This window comes from Tetrao urogallus, assembly GCF_951394365.1.
Source record: "Tetrao urogallus genome assembly, chromosome: 16".
In the NCBI taxonomy this organism is placed as follows: domain Eukaryota; kingdom Metazoa; phylum Chordata; class Aves; order Galliformes; family Phasianidae; genus Tetrao; species Tetrao urogallus.
In genome coordinates this window covers 11,733,617-11,753,216 of record NC_136829.1, presented here as the reverse complement: position 1 = coordinate 11,753,216, position 19,600 = coordinate 11,733,617, and the positions used below count along the sequence as shown (strand labels likewise).

Sequence of the window (19,600 nt, the reverse complement as noted above, 5' to 3'; positions counted from 1 at the left end):
ATCCAGAAGTGTTTTAAAACTTTGTGTGTTGTTTCAGTTTTGGGGGCAAATTAGAAAACATCATGAGGCATTTTAAACATGGGCAAAGGATGGGTCGCTGCAGAAGTTTGTTCCTGCTAATAGAACTGTTGAACAGATCCGACCAAGGCTGAGTTGGCAGCTGTACATCAGTGTGCTGCCCCAGGAGCAGAGCATCACAGGCCGTGCATCCGAGTAATGATGGGGCTGGATGTGTGAGACTTATGCTCAGATGCAGTGCAGGAAGCAACTGAGTGTATGCAGAATGCTTGAAGTGTGCTGCTTTTTTTTTTTTCTTCTGTTTTTGGAGGTAATACTTTTCATCATTTTAACTATATTAGAAGTTCAGAGCAAGGCTTTGGAGGCATGTGTGGCTGTCACTGACTTCCAGCTGGTACAAACAGCCCTCAGCTTGCTTTTTCTTCACAGCTACAGCAGGAAGGCACGTGTGTGCTTCAGAGCTGAACAGAGTTCAGTAGTCGGATGCTTGTTACGTCCTTGATTTTAATACAGCGTTAGGCATGAAGGTATTTGCTTTTGTCCTGGTTGTGCTGGCTGAAGAGAAAGGAATCGGAGCACCAGGAGTTGGTGCTCCCTGGGGGATCCCCCCTGCATTCAGGCGAGGGCCTGCAAGCTGCCGGGGAACCTACGTGGTGCTTCCAAAGGGCACAGCTCAGCAAATTCAGCATTAAATCTGCTGGTGAAGAAGAAATTAGATGGCAAGCAGAATTAGAACTGGCAGTTTTCTATGAGAAAGGTAGGAAATGGCCCAACCTCAACAGTTTGGCAATTAAGGAAGAGAACAACTTTGGCAAAAAGCCCATCCTATTTCAGTGATGAATGAGGGGGAAAATAGATGTAATATAAAACAAGAAAAAGGGAAACTGACAGCAGTCAACACGAAGGATAAGAGTTATGAAGTGCAGAAAATTAATAAGGAAAGCAATAGCCAAAGGAAAAGAAAAATGTATGGGCTCGAGTGCTTGGGGGGGGAGGAGGGGGGTGAAGAGCTGAGGTACCGAGGAAATCTTGGCAGGAGATAAGGGTTGTTTCTGGATGCAGGTGGTGAAACTGCTAGTGATGAGCTAGGAGAACTGCAGAGCTGATGTCATTCATTAGCAGTGCTTAACATTCAAAGTTAACATCTTCAAATTCAGCCTATAAAACTTCTGTCAGTACTTTTAAGGGAGATGTCTGAGGCCATCTCTGCTGATGAGGGTGGCATACAGCATGGGGTGACCGGGTATGTGCTTGCTTAGCTGGTCAGCCCTGGGAAAGGGATGAAAAAGGAGATGAACACTAACGGAGGAGCATCGTGTAAGTCACTTATTTCATCCTGTCTTTATTTCTCCTTTTTCTTTGGGATTAATGTGGGTTGAGTGTAGCTGGACCCCCAGCAAAGCCTGGCGTTCTGTGAAAATGGCACATTTCAGAAGTGGTCCTTGCAAGAGAACCGCAGTGAAACAGGGATGCTCACAGGAGGCTTCTGCAGGGATCTGATACAATTCAGTGCTTCCAAATCACCGGTGAAAATATACCTAAAATTGCTACTGAGAAAAACAGTAACGCGATGAACATCTCTGTGCTCAGTCAGAGAATGAGAGCTGCACCTGTGCTCCCAGTGCAGTCCCAGGGTGAAAAACTGACAAAGGTCACGTTGTTTTGTTATCCCTGGCAGTGATTGTACTTCTGTACGTCTCAGCTATGAGACGGGCATTTTTGATGCAATTTGGATATTTGCACATTGAGAGAGAAGCTGGATAATTGGGATAGATGCAAAAAGAGATTCAAAACTTACTAAATTACTAGCAGAGTGTGAAAGGCCATAGAGGGAGAGAGAAAACTGGTTGGCTGAGTTTATCTGAGAATGTCTTGATGACAGCGCACGACTACCTTCACACACAGAAAATAGCAAACACACTCTCTCTTTGATCTTAGCAAAATGAGCAAAACAAGACTCACTGTCAGATTGGAAAAAAGGCACAAATTCTTGAGAGAATAACTGTATAATTTAGAAATGTTTCTCCCAAAACTGTGAAAAGAACAATAAAAGTTGCAATGTTTATGCAGATAGCATTTTCATGGCTTCTTTTCCTTTCCAAAGTGTGAAGTGCTGTGCAGGGCTGTGCTCAGTGCTGCAGAGCTGAGCTGTGCTGAGCACCACGGCTGCTGCGGGGGGCTGGGGGTCTTTCTCCAGTTTTGAGTATCATAACCTCCTACACTGCATTAATTGGTGATGGCAAACAGCACTGCTATGGAAAAAATTGCATGCAGCTTCAAAGAGAGGCAGTGCTGCTATGCCTCAGTCATACACTGCACCTTCCCAGGGTGTCCCAAGATGACAAAAGCCCTGTTCCTCACGGTGCACTTCAGTTCTTCAAATGTTTGCCCACACATCTCCATGCAGCAGCAAGCAACAAAGCACAACAAGCTTTGGCAACAAAGGGAGGCGTTGTGCCTGCTGAGCTGAACCCTGGAGCAGCCTCCACTGATCGCATTGAAGGCAGACGAGCCGAGTTTGGCCACTGTGCACATCAGAGATGTGGCTGCTTACGCGGGCCTGGCACATGTGAACATGCTGACAACATTTGTGTCACAACTGTATGCATTTAATAAGCATCTCATCTGAATTATTAATGTACAGTTCTCCCAAAAAAGTATGATTGATGCTATAAAACCCATAAATTATTTAAGTACAAGCTGCAAGTTTGTAAAAACAGCATTAAGAAGTAGCTATTGCATAGATGGTTTAACAAAAATATCCTTTGTAAGATATATAGGCTTATTTGGAGGGGATTTAGCTACTGGGAAGAGGTCTTCCCCAGGTATGTTATATGCTTCTTGGCTGCAGCAAAGGGAATGTAATTTCTTACTCTCTCCTTCTTGCCAGCAGAGCTCTGGACAGTCTGACAGTGCTGCTCAGGCTCGTCTCCTCAGCGCATTGTTCACTGCAGGAAGATTTATAAACCATCTTCAAGTGAACGGGGCTGGCAGTGACAATCCAACTGATACAACAGCTGGATTAACAGCCAATGCACTTAGAAGAGGAGACAGTGAAAATATACGGCCTGAGAAGACCTGAGTGATCTTCTGCTTTGCTCACTGCCTGTGGGTGGGAGCTGCCGTTGGCAGTGCCAAAATAGTGCGGCAAGGATGCAGTGTCTGCAGCTACAGAATGCTGGGAGTTGGCACCGCTATGCACAGGAGCCTCTTCTATTTACTGCAGCTTTTCTTATGACCAGTCGGGCATAGCTGTCTGTCAGGTGATGCTCTGGGGTTGCTGCTCTGCATCTCCACATGTATGTACATGTGAAAACTGCAGAAAACATGTATAAACTGAGAGGCATCGTTAGCTGTGTCCTTAGTGAGAGCACTTGCTGAAACTGTATCTGGTGCTGATGGACACCGCAGATCAAATTTGCACAAACAGCAATAAGGACTGTGGCGGAGGGAGCTTAACCTCAAAAAAACTCAGCAGCTGACACTCTGGATGTTTGAATTACATCTGAACTAAGCCCTTGATTAAATCTTAGCAGTGCCAGAAGCTCAAAGCATCAGTTGCAACTGATGTTGCTCTTTTTCTCCTCATTGCTGAAGTACTGATTGCAATGTGCAGTGCATCCATGTCACTACATTACATTGGTATGCAAAGATGAGGGGAGATGAGGCAACAAAGCCATCAGGCAGTACGTGGTCAGGCACATCTTCTTGGCTTCATTCACTGTTCTTTGTTTTTTGCCTTCTTTTTTTTCTTTTAAAGTGTTTCCAAGTCTAAGTAAAACTGGTTCCAGATGTGCTCAGTTGGAAGTTACAAAAATCATATTAGCACCAAGACTATCTGGGTTCTGTGCTGTACCTGAATAGAGAGCTAGTCCCATCTTAGCACCTGCAGTGCTATCAACAGTAAGAGGGCCAAAGGGAAAGGTTTCAGTTCTTCACTGCCGTTAGCACCCTCTTTCCCCACATGTTTCAGACTATAGTAGCTAGGGAACTCCTCTGATGCACCCGCGCACTGAACCAGGGGCGCCTGGTAGGACGTGGGCCGCTTGTCGGGGTGGTCAGGGCTGGATCCATCCGTGGGCCTCTCACCAACGTACAGCAGGCTGCGCTCCTTGGGGTCGTGCTCTGTTCTGAAGAGCTCATACTCCGTGTGGGGCAGCCTGATGCCCAAAGCCAAGCAGCCGTTGGTTGGCGTTATATCCTGCTCCACGCCGGCGCTCCAGGAGCTTGCGAGCCCGCAGCTCCCTGGTTCGGAGGAGTTCAGCATCATCACCGTCACCTGATCCATGGGCGTCACCCGTGCTTGTGTGACTTTGAAAGCCAGCTCCGTGCCCCCTTTCACCTTGGAGGAGGGGACGCCCTGGGTGTAACGCCCAGATGCATAAATGGTGAAAGTGGGCTGCTTGCAGAGCGGGTCGGAGTAGTGGTAGTAGTAGCCCTGCCAGGTGTGGTTGCTGCCGTGGAAGATGAAGTACCGAGTGAGGAAGAGCACGGCAGGGCGCACCTCGCAGCGGGTGCTCACCCAGCTGCCGCTCAGCTGCACCGGCAGCTCAACCTGGGCAGGCAGGATGGGCGGGTGGTGCTCGTCAGCTCTGTAGATAGCGCCGCAGGCTGGGCAGGGATGCATGTGGTGCTGCAGGAGACAGAAAATTTTCATATCAATCGATATGACCAAAAAAACCCTTCTCACAGTATTTAAAAACCCCACACTCCCACTCCCACACCAGCACGTTCGACTGCAACAAACTCAATCCAAGACACCCCGGTAGGTTAAGTGTGATGAGGAGCTCTGTGCCGTCCTGAGCTGAGGCTTCGCACGCAGCAGTGGAGCTGGACAAGGCCAAGAGCTGCTGCAGCCCCGCGCCTCCGCCATCCTTTGTCAAACGCCAGAGGGTTTGGGGCGGCCTGGAACACTTTCTGGCACTCTGTGCATCACAACTGCTTTACTTTTCATTAAGCAGGGCTGGAATGTTGTATCGTTTTCCAGAACACGAGCTAATCTTTGCTGAACCACTGCATGCAGCAAGGTTAAATAACTCAGTAGTTAACTGGAGAGGGGGTAATTTACATGCGAGTTGATTGGAGCCTACTGTAATTTAGTCATTTTCAGTTTGTTTTACTGCTACTGTCACATTAATGAGTGCTGACAGTACACAGTACATTATGGCTAAATAATCCCAGAAGTTGGCAAATGTATCTGCTCTCCTCAGACAGGAAATTCTTTGATAATGAAAGGTAATTTGGGAGAATGGGTTTCTTTAAAAGAAGTATAAATTTAAGGGAAAAAGAGTGATATTTTCATCAAGAGGGTTAAAAAATAATTCCTAGCATAGCTCTGCTGCTCTCACTAGCACAGGCAAAGGAATATGAGTCCAGTGACAAAAAAAAAAGAAAAAATAAAGGCTTTTCCCAATGAACTGATCACTATGGACACGAAGCCAACTGTCGCACTCCCTCAGCCTTCTCACTGCCATGTGAAGAATTCTTAATGTATGGCAGCTTCTAATGACCGCCAAGTGGTGACATCATGCGCGGGTGCATTGGAGAGCTGTGAGCTGATTAATTACAGTGCTGTACTCGGAGAGTGGATTTCAGTATCTTTAAGTTTGGGTTTAAATTAACTTTTAGAAGTGTTTATATTTACCATCTGGTTTTGCTCATATATATGGGTTTGGCCCAAGATAACACAGTTTTAACCAATTTGGGAAGGTTACTTTGGAGGAAGGGGGGTGCTGCTCTGTGGTTTTCTTTTTCCAAGCTCAGCTGCTGTCATCTGGGGCATGGGGAAATGCTGCCCCCCATAATCTGCACCCAAAAGGATTTTTTTGTTGTTAACTCAGTTCCATCTGGCAAAATGCAGAGAGGTTTCCCCCCCCATCTCACTGCTCAGTCATTTCTGAATGGATCAGACATGATTCAGATGAAAATGTGCTTTCCTGGAGATAAAGCAACCTGCTGCAACATCTGAAACAAAACAAAAAGCAAGCAGGGCTCCTGTTCAGCTCTATTCCTGTCACAGAGAATGCTTGGTTTCAGTGTAATAGCATTTCTCAGAGCAACTTCCTCCTCTAATGGCATTACACAGAGCAGCAGCAGTTTAATGGCAGACATTGGCTTCCTTGCTCCTCTGAAACTGAAGGACATAACAGAGAAGGATGGGAGGCAAACAGCAGAGTGGGCAGCAGCATGCAGCCCGAAGCCTTCACTGCCCGTGGGGCAGGAAGCCGGGAAACTGCATTTCCGAGGAGAACACAGAGCCAAAGAAAAGCCATTAACTGCAGCCCCACGCCAAGGCAGCCTTACTGCTCGTGCTTGCCGAGCGCTCGCCCATCCCACTCCAGCAATCAGGAAGGGATGGGGAACCTCCATCTCCTCCTGGGGTCTGTGGGGCTCAACGTGCAGGCAGTCGGTGCGTTCACAGCACAAAACCAAGGAGCGCTTTGCGAAGCCCACGGGCTGGGCGCCCGCACTTACCACGGCACTCTGCAGCGGACGCTGGTAGCCCGTCGGGCGGTAGTGAAGCCGCTCCGGCCAGTCCGTATGGATGTCTCCCAGGTACAGCTCCTCCACCAGGCTGCTGCCGCTCTGCTGCGGCCCCGGCAGGGGCTGGTGGTGCGTCTCCACCCGCAGCAGGCTCAGCTCGTGCATGGCGAAGCCCAGAGCCGCGGTGCAGTCACGCTCGGTTTTGGCGCTCAGCAGTTCGTAGAGCGCTCCGGGGCTCCAGGCGCGGCCCGGGGGCAGGAAACCGCCGCAGCCCTCGCCCGAGCTTCGGTCGATGCGGGAGGCCGCCTCCCTCATGGCCTTCTGGCTGTGGAAAACGATGCCCACCTTGTGCAGGTGGTAGTCGGCCTCGGTGGCCCCGCGGGTGATCCACGAGGCCTGGCGCAGCCGCAGCTTGCCCTTGATGACCAGCGAGTAGGAGGGCTCGCGGCAGGACGGGTCCCAGTAGTAGAACTGGAAGGCCTTGAAGAGGCGGTTGGCGTAGAAAAGGTAGGAGCGGGTGAGGAACTCCGGCCCCGGCCGCACCTCACACCTGGGGACAGAGGCAGCGCTGAGCGCCGGTACGGCAACGGGCGCCTTGTGGGGAGCGGGGCTGAGGCGGGGGGAACGCGGGGTACGGGGGGCAGAGGGGCGGGAGGGGCAGATTTCGAGGTCTTCTTTAAGAGCCGCTGCCAAGCGCGACGGTGGCGATCACCGGGTGCGACGTGGTGCTTTGTGCCCACCGAGAAAACAGGACGGAGGGGCTGTGCAGCCCGCTCTGCCCCGCGGCCAGTGGAGGAGGGAGGCTGAGGGGTCGGGTCGGAATGGGCTGGGGTTCCCGCTGCCCGCGGGGCCTTTCTTACCCGGTGGAGACCCAATGGCCCTCCAGGCGGGGCGGGAGCCGCGCCTCGATCCTGGCGCCGTCCTGCAGGTGGCGGAGCTGCTGCCGGCACCGCGGCTCCCAGCGCAGCGAGCGCTCCGCGACCGCGTGCACTGCGGGGAGAAGGTGGGGAGGCGGTCACTACACACACATATACACACACATATACACACACACACATATACATACACACACACACACACATACACACGATACACACACGCGCGGAGCCCCCGCTGTTGCCGGCTCCCAGCTCCAGTACCTGAAGCCCATCGCTCGGTCCGTCGGCGCAGCCCTTTGTTCCCGCTCTCTCCGAAGCCGCTGCGGCAGCGCAAACCGATACAGAACTACGGCATGGGAACGGCGGCCCGCCTGTCGCCCGCCATAAGGACAGCACTTCTGTCACTTACCTCATTTCCCATAACAGCGGATGTTATTGGCTATGGGAATGTGTGAGCACGCGGTTAAATGCTGCAGACCTTTGCCTGCACGCACATAAATGCATATTCCTGTGCGTTATTCGCTCTTAGGCAAACTCCCGCTGCCCTCCTGGTGAGTTTGCCTCAGGAAGGAAGGAGAGATTTGCCTCTTTGAAACGAAGGCCCAGCAAAGCTGCCACATCCCCACCACTGTTCTGCCCCACTCCTGCCTGTCCCGCAGCCTGGCCAGCCATGGAACTTCAGACTGATGCACAAATTCGGTCACTTCTCTACAGGGGGAAGGTTTTACACATCGCAGGAACAGCGCCTTCAAAATGTGTGCAGATGTTAACACACAGACCCTGGAATGACCACAGGGAATAAGCGCACGGCACACAAAGCCCCAGCCGAGCAGGGGAGCGTTAACAAGCAGCCGACCAACCCAAAGGCACTGAAAGCACTGCGGATGTTCTGTTACCTCACCGCGCGCTGCAGTGCAGGAACTGCCTGGAAAGATGCTTTATTGGTGCTGAGGGGTCTTCCTGGAGCAGACTCGCAATTGTTCTGTTTTAATCATCTGTAAAGGGTCTGACAGGGTGAGCAGGGATAGCCTGCTCCTTCTCAATTGCTTGCACTGCATTGTGCTTCCTAAAAATCAGTTCCTGCGAGCCCTCACATGAAAAGACAAACCTGAACGACAAAGCCCTGGCTGCTGGTTAAGTTTGCAGCCTGGTACCACCGTGGTTCTGCTCTCTCACCCACTGCTGCCAGAGCTGTGCTCTGAGGAGCCCCACTCCTGCTGCTTTCTCACTCAGCAGCAGAATAGCCAAGCTCCAGCTGCCCATCCTAGCACCAGGCCTAACTGCTGGCAAAGCTGTTGGAGATCTTTCAGTTAAAGGACAGTCCAGACTGAACCACACTGAAAGCATATTAAATAATTATCTTAGAGAAAACTGTAAACTACACAAATAGCTGTATTTGGCTGAGAGGTAACAGATCATATGGGCCAAATTTGCTCCTGCTTACAACCACAGAAGGGCTCTGGAGGTGTCAGTGCAGTCTATAGTTATACCAAAATAACAGCAGTGAATACAGCCCCGTGCTGAACTTGCTAACTGCTGTGTGTGTGTGTTTATTGCGGCAGAAGCCTCAGTGTTTGACTGAACCCTTACTGCTGCTTTTGGCAGAGACACGAAAAGTCTGCATTATTTGAGAGCACAGACACTGTGGCAACATGATCACAAGATTTTGACACATTCAATAGGAAAGGGAATTTTTATAATCAGGATCAAACTCCATGGGGGAAAAAAAAAAAAAAGTGAGAGAGAAAAAGTAAAAATAAAAAAACCTCCAGAATGTAAATATTTGACATGATGGGAATTCCTTGGGATTTTATCTTACTTAACTGTACACAAGACTCCAAGCTGAATGCATCCTCAAACCAAAAGCTACTGGATTGTATCCAAATTTTGTGGCTGCTTTTCTCTCTCAAATACTCCAGCCCAGCCCCACCAGATCCAAACAGTGTGTTTCAACTTGGAAAAGTTCAATTCCAGACCTAAAATCTGTAGTTAGGCCACATTTTGATTCCAGGAGCAGCATAAAGTGGCTGTCACTCATGTGTCACTCGTGTCAATCATGTGTCACTCTGTTACTCAGCCCCTGGGGACGCACATCAGCGCAGCTCCTGTCTCCATCTTAAGAGAGACACAAGCTGACTGCTTCATAGAGTTCTTGGGCAAGGGGGGAGGGGGGAGGAATTAATGACAATTCATCTTCAAGACAAAAATACTCATTCATAGGAAAATCTAAAAAAAATCTCCAACTGTGATCTCTTCCATTCTCTCGTTATCCTGTCTGTCTGTATTGATTAACCACAAGCGTTTCCAGAGAGCTCCTCGGTGCAGCAGCTAGACAAAACAGGATCTTTTTCCAGCTTTCTGGTGCGTGCTGCATCCAAAGCACTGGCCCAAGGTCTCCAGGCAAGAGGGCTGCACAAGTACTCAGGCAATTAGGAACGCCAGGCTGATCCCTGGAACCAGCAGAAACTGGGCCGAGTCTTGAGACAACTGCAATAGCAAATACTAATCAACTATTCCATACTCTCATTTGTATAAGCAACTTGTAGAAAAAATCAGACCCACAGCATCAAATGATAGAAAGGCAGAACTGGAAATTCCTACGCAAAGTAAATTCTTGGTAAAATTAGGACGAAAGATTCCTAGGCAATGGCCAAGCCTGAAATGAGAACCTGCCACAGGAGCTGTGCTACAGAAGTACTCTTTGCTGCAGATTCAGATCCATTTCTCCATTTTGAAGGAAAAAAATACCATCCAGGAGAGAAATACTGCAATATGCTCTGTTGGAAACAAACCTTGTTTGTGTTTCTCCATGCAGATTGACTTTGGAAAAAAGTTGAGTCACACATCTATTCCTTTATAAATGGAGGAGAAAATGCATACGTTAGAGTTTGCACCAAATTAGTTACTGAAGATGAACTCTTCTCCAGAGCTAGATTGTTTAATCTGTTATGTTATTGCCTCCTATGGCCAGAATTTATTATTTCCAGTTATAAATCTAATGTTTCAGTTAGTCACCCATTCACAGGGATAAGATCAGTGCCTGAAGTCATGGAGAATTTCAGATTTCTTCACTTAGAGATGACCTAAAGCCTTTGATATTTTCTGAGGAATGTTCAGACTGGAATGAAATGGGTGATAAGAAACTTATCAATATATTCTGCTTAAGTAAATCGTACTTATCCGCACAGACTTCATTAACAGAGCAAAACAGTGTTTGCTTAGCATTTTTCTGTTCTGAGAGCATGCAGAATGGATTTTGGGATAGCCACTAAAGGAATAAGCATTTTTTCAAAAGCGAAGATGTCTGTATTGAGCAGATCAATTTCTTTTGCATTTGTGTGGAGATTAAGTCAGCGGTGCTTTCTATTCACTCAGAATAAGGCATTCCCAAGAGAACAACTCTGTGGGAAGAGATATATTTTATTTTATGATATTATAAAGTTGTAAAACTTAAATATAACCCACTGGGGGTGGAGCAGTGTATCACTGCACAGCTTTGCATTTTGCTTACATTCAATCTGAACCCAGTTTTGGACAGGACTTAAGCACATGCTTAAGTCTAATTGGTTTCAGTGAAACTTAAGCACGAGTTCCGAATTAAGCCAGCTCGTGAGCATTTTTCCTGATTAGTAATGCCTCCCTGAATTGAAGCCAGAATGTGGTCAAGTGGTTGAGGGACGATGCCAGTGCTTTCACTGGAGTTCTGTTTGGCTTCTGGAAAAGTATTTCTATTATTCATCCCTTATTTTTCAGTAAAATGGGCATATATAGAGCTGTTTCACTAGACTGATGCTCAGCCTGTGCTACTTGCAAAATGCTTTGAATTCACCAGATGTTTCTTTGTGTTCTTTGAAGAGTGGCACAATAAACATATTGGATATGTTAGCTATCACTGCAGAGCATCCCTGTGTGCAGTACAGAACATGACCACATGCGACATTCTGCAGATCTTAAGAGGGAACTCAGCTCACTCAAAAGTCCCAAGCAGCTCAGGGTTTTGGAGAAGAACTTTTTGAAAAATAAATTCACCACGTAACTTTAAGCACACTGGAAAACAAGTTCAGACACTCTACCCTGTCTTCTGTGGCTGTGATCATTGTCTGATTTGTCTCACATCCACAATTAAAATAGTGGAGCACTTGTGGTGAGCTGTCTAGAGGTTTTTAAGGCACTAGAGAAGTAAATATTTTGCTCTCGGAATCACGGAACCATTTATTTCTCCTGTAAGTGTCATGTCCAGGGGTAGATGACAAGACAAATGGAACTTGTAGGAGGGAAAGAGAGAAGGGAGAAGATATTCTCTCCTGCATGTCAAAGATCTTCTTCAGTATAAACTATATTTAAATAAAAAGGCTCTTAAAACTGCTCTCTCTGGCTGTTTACATTGAAGAAAACCAGACCTGACACTGTAAATAGGATTGCAGGGCTCGATCCCACTTTCATTGGAGTCGTAAATAGGAAAGATCTCATGACTGTAACAACACGGCATCAGGACCTTATTCAGAAAGTGCCCTTCCCCATAAACTGGCATGAATACTCCACTGAAAGAATACAGGAGTACAAAGGAGAAATGGGGTATGACACGTTCTCTCCCCAGATGGAGCAAACAAAGCAGGGCCCACCGCAGCTGGCATAGAGGACTATGGCAGCACGAGACATAAAAGCTCTGGCGGCAGATGTGAGTACACTTTCCCAAGAGATCTACAGTTACTGTCGGTCACGATGCCACACTTTTCAGTTCCAGCAGAGCTCTTCCTGCACTGCGCTCGCTGCCCTCATGGGCATGAGCCCCGCTGCCCCATGCCACTTCTCCCTCCTTCCTTGCTCTCAGATGGCATCAGGCAGCCTCAGGAAGAGGAGACTCGTGCTCTTCCTCCCCTAGACCAGCCAGCGTCAAAAGACTCGGTCAAAAACAGCTGAGCAGCACCACGTGGCCCCCACAGGCAGCAGCGGCCTGCATGCAGCCAGGAGCCTGCCTGCTGCCAGCACTGTGCCAACCCGAGCCACGGGAACCAACAGCCAGAGCACCGAGGGTTGTGAGCAGAGGTGTGAGCTAATGGGATAACTGCTACGTGCCTTCTTTTTTGGCTTTGGTAAATCACCAAAAAAACATGTTAATTCAGACAGCATGAACACACTGTGACCTGTGCAGTCTTGAGCAGTACTGCCACAGGTGTCTGGCACAGAGAAATGTAGAAGGAAAAGGCAAAGAACACTGAAGGATGAAAGGAAATGCTTCAACTTTTTCTTCCTTGAACACTGATGAGAACTTCAGTTTGGTTTTGGTGAGATCCCAGTGAGACACCTGGACGGTGACAGATGGGTGAGAGCAGCTGGAGAATGAAAAGCAAACCAGCTCAGCCCCATGCTGAACAATACCCAGGGGTAAAGCCACGACTCAGTTAAATTCTAACCAGAATTCAATTCTAACCAAATGGGAAATAGGACATCTATCTTCCTGAAGTTAGGCAAGATAAAAACTTAACAGAGAATACAGTGCATGGTTTTGAAAGTAATGGCATACCATCATTTTGAATCTGGCACATCCATGGAGTTTTGGCAATACCCTCCAACCCCTGCACAGACACTTCACCAGTGGCTATTGTGGCTGCTTTTAATAGTGATGGCTAAGCATATTTTCTCCCAGAGTGCTTTGAAGAGTGGAACTGGCAACCAGGCAATGGCTTGGCTATAAAATGCCAACCTCATTTTAAACATCTAAATCACTCACATGGACCATAAGCACAGAGAGGACCACCCACCACATAATATTAACATAAATATAGCATTCCCCCCAAGCAAAATGAGCAACTGGAACTGGCGGGAGCTGAGAGCAGAACAACAGAAAACGATTAGGGGGTGGGAGAGATTGAGTTACGAAGCAAGAATTAAAAGAGCAGAGCACATGCAGCCTGGCTGAGTGACAACTGGGGAGAGAGATGGACATGATAACAGCCTATAAATATTCACAAAGCATAAACACCAAGGAAGGGAAGGAATTCCTTACAGCGAATAAAGAGGTTCTGTTGGGATTGAATGAAGAGTGAAAAAAATGTGCCTTGTATATCAGTGGGAACTTCTTGAGGCACAGTCTAGTAGGCAGCACAAGTCCACTTGCTTGGCAGGATTTTGAAGGACTGAACAAAGCTTTAGTACAGCAGGGAATAACCCGCTCTTGGCAGGGAGCTGGCGGGATGCTGAGAGTGGCCTTTCAGTCTCCCACTGCCATGGAGCACTCCCGGTCCTCAGCTCCCACGGGAGACAGCTGCTCTCCTGTGTAAGCTCATTGTTCACCCTCCTCCTCATCAAGATCGCCTCGGTGGGTTCAGAAATTCGTGCCAGAGGCACCAAGGCATTTAGGCACATAAAGATATAAACAACTCCAATAGGTTCTAATTGCTGGACACAGCTGGGAATCCCAGTATGTCCCTGCAACTCACTGTTGGAAGCCTAAGTCCAGGAAATTAGATTATAAACCCTCTAAAGCAAGAGCGATCCTTTTGTTCTCTCCTTATGTAGCACCTAACACAATAGGAGTCTTGGCATTGCAGCAAGGATACTGTTTGTAGTAATAAAAACGGGATCTAATGGGATCCCATCTGGGGCTACTTGGCCCACACAAAGCACAAGGATGAGGAAGGCATTCAAAAGCACTCATAACAGAGGGTATTCTCAGAAAAAACGTTCTGCACATAGGTGGTAAACTGATACATGTTCCACACCAGAAATACGCACGCGTTTAACAAAGAATCACAAGTGACCACAGAAAAAGCTTACTTGTTCAGCTGAAGCAGAGAATTATAGTTACTTCTAACATGTGTTTTGGGGTCTGGGTGTGGTTTCTAGATAGCTTGAAATTTCAGTCTACTGTTTTGCCTGTCAAAATCAGCCAAGTTTTGATGTATTCCAGCTCCCCTAAACACAGCCGACAGATGCTGAAATCAAAGTTGACGTTCAACCTACACACTGTATAATCCAATAACAGGACTTGTGCTACTCACAATTAACAAAATGTAGGACTTTTTCACAGCAAAACAAACAAGGAAAACTGAGTTGCTCTCTGAAAAATCTCTGAAAAGCTTTATGAAGTCTAATTATGATTTTGTATTAACAGGTCAGAAGAGATACTTAAAAGTCATAATCTGCCAGTGTCCAGCACCTGTGGCTTCAGTAAGAGAGATGACCCAGGTAAATGCATTTCTCTCAGTGGGAAGCTGGGTGTATAAGCTGATCCCAGAGTAGAGGGGTAAAAGCTCTTTGATGCAGACAAGACCAAAATGTCATATGTTTGACAGTGCTTCATATCAGTGTAGAAGAAACCAGAAGTTTTCCAGTGATTGATCAAATGGTTGCACTCAAGTTTAAAGCTTTAATTTATGGGCTAGACTCAAGTAAATTTCTTTGAACACTCAGTGCTGAAGTTTCTCCTGTTGATTTATGTACCAGCACAGCAACTGTAAGACGAGAGACGTTACTGAACTGATGCAACTGTCTCTAACAAGGCCATGGGAGCTGAGCTTCATTTGCAGCATTCCCAGGTTCAGTTCAATTCAAATCATGATGATTTTGATGAAAATGAGAAAACATCAGCATGAAAGATCTTATTATCACACCATCACAGTGCTAAAGCTAATGATGGATTTCAACCCTTTTATCACTTAACAATCTGGAGTCTTGGAATTTCAAACAGATTTTATTTTTTTCCTAATACACAGAAATAGAACTTTCCCAATTTCGCTCTTTACAGCATGAGACTGTCAAACTCTCTAAAGGGAAAAAAATCCCAACAGATTGCAGATTACTAACCTCTCAGATGTTACACAATTTAAGCAGGGTAGAGAGGGGGAGCAGTCATATGAATCATGTTTTCAGTTTCTGGCAGCAATCTTAGCCTACAGAAAAAAGGGTTACACTTTCAAATTCCCACTTTCTCACCGTCAGTTTCTTGGTAATATTGTATCTGAGATGCACTGTCTTAAAATGATGAAATTAGGAATTCTCTGTTTTCATGGCTTTGTCCTCCTCAAGAAACAGGTAAGAAAACCAAAGGAACTGGCTGAGAGTGTTGTGTAGGTGCTTCCTAATTTTGAGGTTGATTTTAGCGGTGATTGTATCTCATCCATGAAAGCGTTGTTTTTGCAGATGACATATGCTGTGTATGCTGGGGAAACACAGGATCCCACTGAAAGCAGAATCTCTTTCCAAACTTTGTTCTGCCAGATGCAGCCTCCCCTAGCATTGGATTCCAGCTTTGGTTTTCTTCATAGCAATTTCTGGCTTTTGAAAATCTCCTTACTCAACAATTTGTGCTTGTGGGGAAAATATAGAAACCACACGATATTTTTTTTCACTTATGCTTTTTTCACATCTCAGCCTTGTTTTTATCTATATCCACATACTTTGAACATGGCTAAGCTATAATTATGGAAGAACAAATAGAGTCAAGTCACACAACCCAGCATAATACATTAGTTGTTGATTTTTTGGCCAACTCGAGAACTGGAGAAGAAAAAAAATGCCAACTTGAAAAAATTAAATTAGTAAAGTAAATATTGCCCAAATCAAACACTTGAACCCAAGACAATGATGTTAATTTAATAGTGGATATATACATGTAAGCACACGTCTGTCTTTAATTCAGTGCTACTATGTAGAGGATTCTCTTCCTATTCTTACAACTGAATGCAACTGCTGATCTTATTTTACCCCAACACGGTCATTTTCTAACCTGAAAATATACTCTGAAAGTGTTAAAACCATACAGGAGAAGCTACACATGAAAAATATCGGTGTCGTGTTATTGGAATGTAGACTTTAATGAAAGTTTAGGTAAAAACTTAGTAAGTCTCTTGGGACATTTCTAAGAATGAGTGATTCTTTGCTGGAAGAAACTCTCAACTCAGGTCCAGTTACCTAACTAAAGCATTTTTTCAACTAATTATGCACTGGTGTCATGCTGATGTTCATTTCATGCAAAATTCCCAATGCCAGTCTCACACACACTGAAATCCCTGGCGAACCTTGCTTTGGTTTTAATGAGCTCTGGATCCAACTTAGCTATTTAAACACATCTTTTAGGATCCAACCTCTGTTCTTACTGAAATCGGTGGAAATTCTGTCACTGACATTAGATGGAAAAGCACTGGATTTTAATTTGATTGGACTAAAATTGCAGGACGATCTAAGAAAGCAGTATTCTAATTAGTTACATGAGTAACCTTACATAATGCAGTATAGCAGATCTCTGAGCAGCGCAACTGGAGCTAATGAAATCTCTAGAGGCAGAATATGTATTTCTCAACCTGTGGAATCTTACATCTGGGGAACCATGTATGACAAAGATCCCAGATAAGGGAACAGACAAGTAACCCTATGGTACCATACAGTACCAAGCTTTGAGACTTTCTGTAGTCTGGTCCATTACTCTCAGTGCAAATAATTTCCAACAGCTGTCACTACACAACTCCTCTGCAATGGTCACTAAATGGAGCCCAGAGTTTCACAGGCAGTCAGTGTGATATTTGGCTGCCCAGAGACTCAGATGAGCAAACTAAGCAGCAGAAAAGAGTGGAAGAAAAGGAAACCCAGCTTCTACACAGGGGCATGGGGGTCCGGTCCCCCCTTCCTTTCACCTGTTTGGGGGCACGCAGCTCCAACCAAGGGTCTCCCAAACATTTCCCAGGGCAACATCCGTGTGAGGATGGGGAAGCCTTCCCCGGGTTCTGCCCTCTGTCACCATCAGAAATCGTTTTGCCTTTTTCACCGCTCTGTTGTCTTTGTTCTCCCACACGATCTCTTCAGCCAGAACCTTTACTTCTGAAACAGCTCCAAGAACTGTGGGGTGGTTAAGCGAAGCCCTTTTTGAAAGGCGGCTGCAAAGACGCAGCCTGTGCCGCCCGGAGGGTCCCACAGCCGAGTGCCGGGGGGAGACGGCTTCTGCAGCGCTCCTTTACCGGGCAGGTGCCGGAGATCTGAAAAATCTGAAAACCCCCCGGCACGGAACCACCCCCGGGCCGCAGCGGAGCGGGCAACGGGGCAGCGCCAGGCTCCTTCGTGCTGTGCGGCGGGGCACCCCGTGCTGCAGCCCGTCCCTCCTCGCGGCTTCCTCGCGGGGCTCCCTGCCGCCGGTGGGGATGGAGGCGGCGAGCAGCTCCCCGCCGCCCTCTCCCACCCCCCACCGCTCTGAGAGATGCCACCTACCTACGAGCAGCCCGGCGAGCCACCAGCACCGGACCATGGTGGACGATGCTCTGCTTCCTCGGCGGGAGGAGCGCGACCGCCGCCGGTGCCCGCGGAGCTCAGCGGGGCGCAGCGCGCGGCGGTGCGGCCATGGGACGTTCCAGTGCCCGCGGCGCGGCTTGGGACCGCGGCTGCAGCTCGGGGCCGGCTCGGGAGCAGTCACAAGCTTTCGAAGAGGAGTTAAAAAAAAAAAAAAGATATTTAAAAAAAAAAAAAAAAGCAACCTATCCCGCCTACGCTGTGAAGTGCGTCCCCCCCGACTGCTGATAGCTTTAATGGAGTTTGGCAGCCACAGGTTCAAGTTGCCAGAAGAGGTGGAGACTTCGCCGCCCGCGCCCCACACGCGGCCGCGCATCGCACACGCGGAGGAGCGCTGCTCCGTCGCAGCGCCTCCGGGCGGGATCCCCGCGAGCGAGAGCCCCCCGGGCCGCGCCTCAGCCCCTCGGCGGGCATCGCGCCCACCTGACTGAGGGCCGCACCGGGCGCGGGAACAGTCGCTCTCCTCAGCGCGGCGCTCCGGGGCTCATCCCGCGCAGCCTCGAGGCCGCCATGCGATATGGCCCCTCAGGGACATCTGGCCTCGGTTCTCTTCACCTGAGGTCAAGAGACGCCAGCGTGCGCCCTGAAGAGCCAAAACAAATTTAACGTACTCTGAACATCCCTCATGGCTGTGGATGCCGCTTACAGAGCTAGGCCCCCAGGGTGGCCGTGATGGATGGAAGGCTTATAACCAGCTCAGATCTGGATTCAAGTGCATCTGGGTCAAACATGCTTTCCTTGTCTGCCTTGGTGATTAGCAATGAACAGGAAATGAGATGCTGACTAGAGGTGACACCAGTCATTTGCTGCCCTTCAAACAAAGCTAAGCAATGTGTGTCCCAGTAACGTATGGGCTGGGATGCCTTGGGAAGCAGTGAGGGGAAGGGGCCAAGCTGTAATGACTCCGATAGTTTAATACTCATTCCAGTGCCTGCGCTAAAGGCTGAGGTTTAGCGCTTGTTTCCGGACTGAAAAACTAGACTCGGTTTTTGCAAATGAGAGAAGCACAAACCAAAATGCATGCATGCCCACTGTGGAATCCCTTGACTGCAGACTCTCTTTCCCTAATGAAAGTGGCAGTTTCACTCCATAAACGGAAACAGTAAGGGGAAAAAAGCTGATCTCCAAGTTCACAGCAGTAATGCTGCAGATGGTGACGAGAAGAAGCGGAGGCCCGGTTCCCATGTTTGCTGAGCAGAGGCGTTGGAGCCCTGGAGTGAGGTCTCAGTGAGTGCAGCAATTTTATTACTTTGTCAAAAATAACACATAACATCTTTAATGCAAAGTAGGACAGACTTATCTGTCTTGGGTGCCTAAAGAATTAGAGTTTAATGATACTTGCCAAGATAAAAATAACAAAGTCCGTTTGTAATGCAGGCACTCCTTTCTCTAGCTGATGTTTTTATCTCTTTTTGTTTCCCCAATTCCCCAGACCAGTCATTCTCGGTAAATGTCCAAACTGCTGTGGTTTTTTTGTATTTACAAATACATAAATTATCACACGCATAGGCAAAAAAAAGCTCTCCTTTATAATGATGTCAGGGAGAAGTGAGTAATTTTACAGTCAGTACCTTTACAAAGCAGGACCTGGCCCACTGAAGCACTGCTGGCAGATGGCACAGGTTCCACCAGAAGCAAACCAGAAGTTTCTGGCTCTGTATTTTTCCTACGATTCTTCACATCTTCTGAGTTGTAATACTAATCTGCTTCGTTTCTTCTGCAATAGTTTGAGTTTGGGGCTTTTTTTTTGAGGGAAGCAGTAAAACCAAAGCATTTTCAAAGCATCTTTCACACAGGTGTGAACTATCACAAGCTTTATCCCATAACAAACAGACTAACGAGGCACAGTGATAGATTTCATTCATATAGTTCCTTTCATCCCTGCAGCTCCCAAAGGCCTTTATCAAAGCAACCATTACAGGCAGTTTTCTTTTGGAAGGATT

The 19,600-nt window shown here is 47.6% G+C and overlaps 1 protein-coding gene across 1 annotated transcript; it reads right to left on the bottom strand.

The window, feature by feature from the left end:
- Nucleotides 1–3,886: 3,886 nt before the first annotated feature.
- Nucleotides 3,887–17,616, bottom strand: APCDD1L (APC down-regulated 1 like; the record flags this gene model as incomplete). Its single annotated transcript, XM_079543491.1, has 4 exons — nucleotides 3,887–4,651; nucleotides 6,493–7,051; nucleotides 7,362–7,491; nucleotides 17,580–17,616. The coding sequence occupies 4 exons, from the start codon at nucleotides 17,614–17,616 to the stop codon at nucleotides 3,887–3,889; spliced, it is 1,491 nt and encodes a 496-aa protein (XP_079399617.1).
- Nucleotides 17,617–19,600: the final 1,984 nt, after the last annotated feature.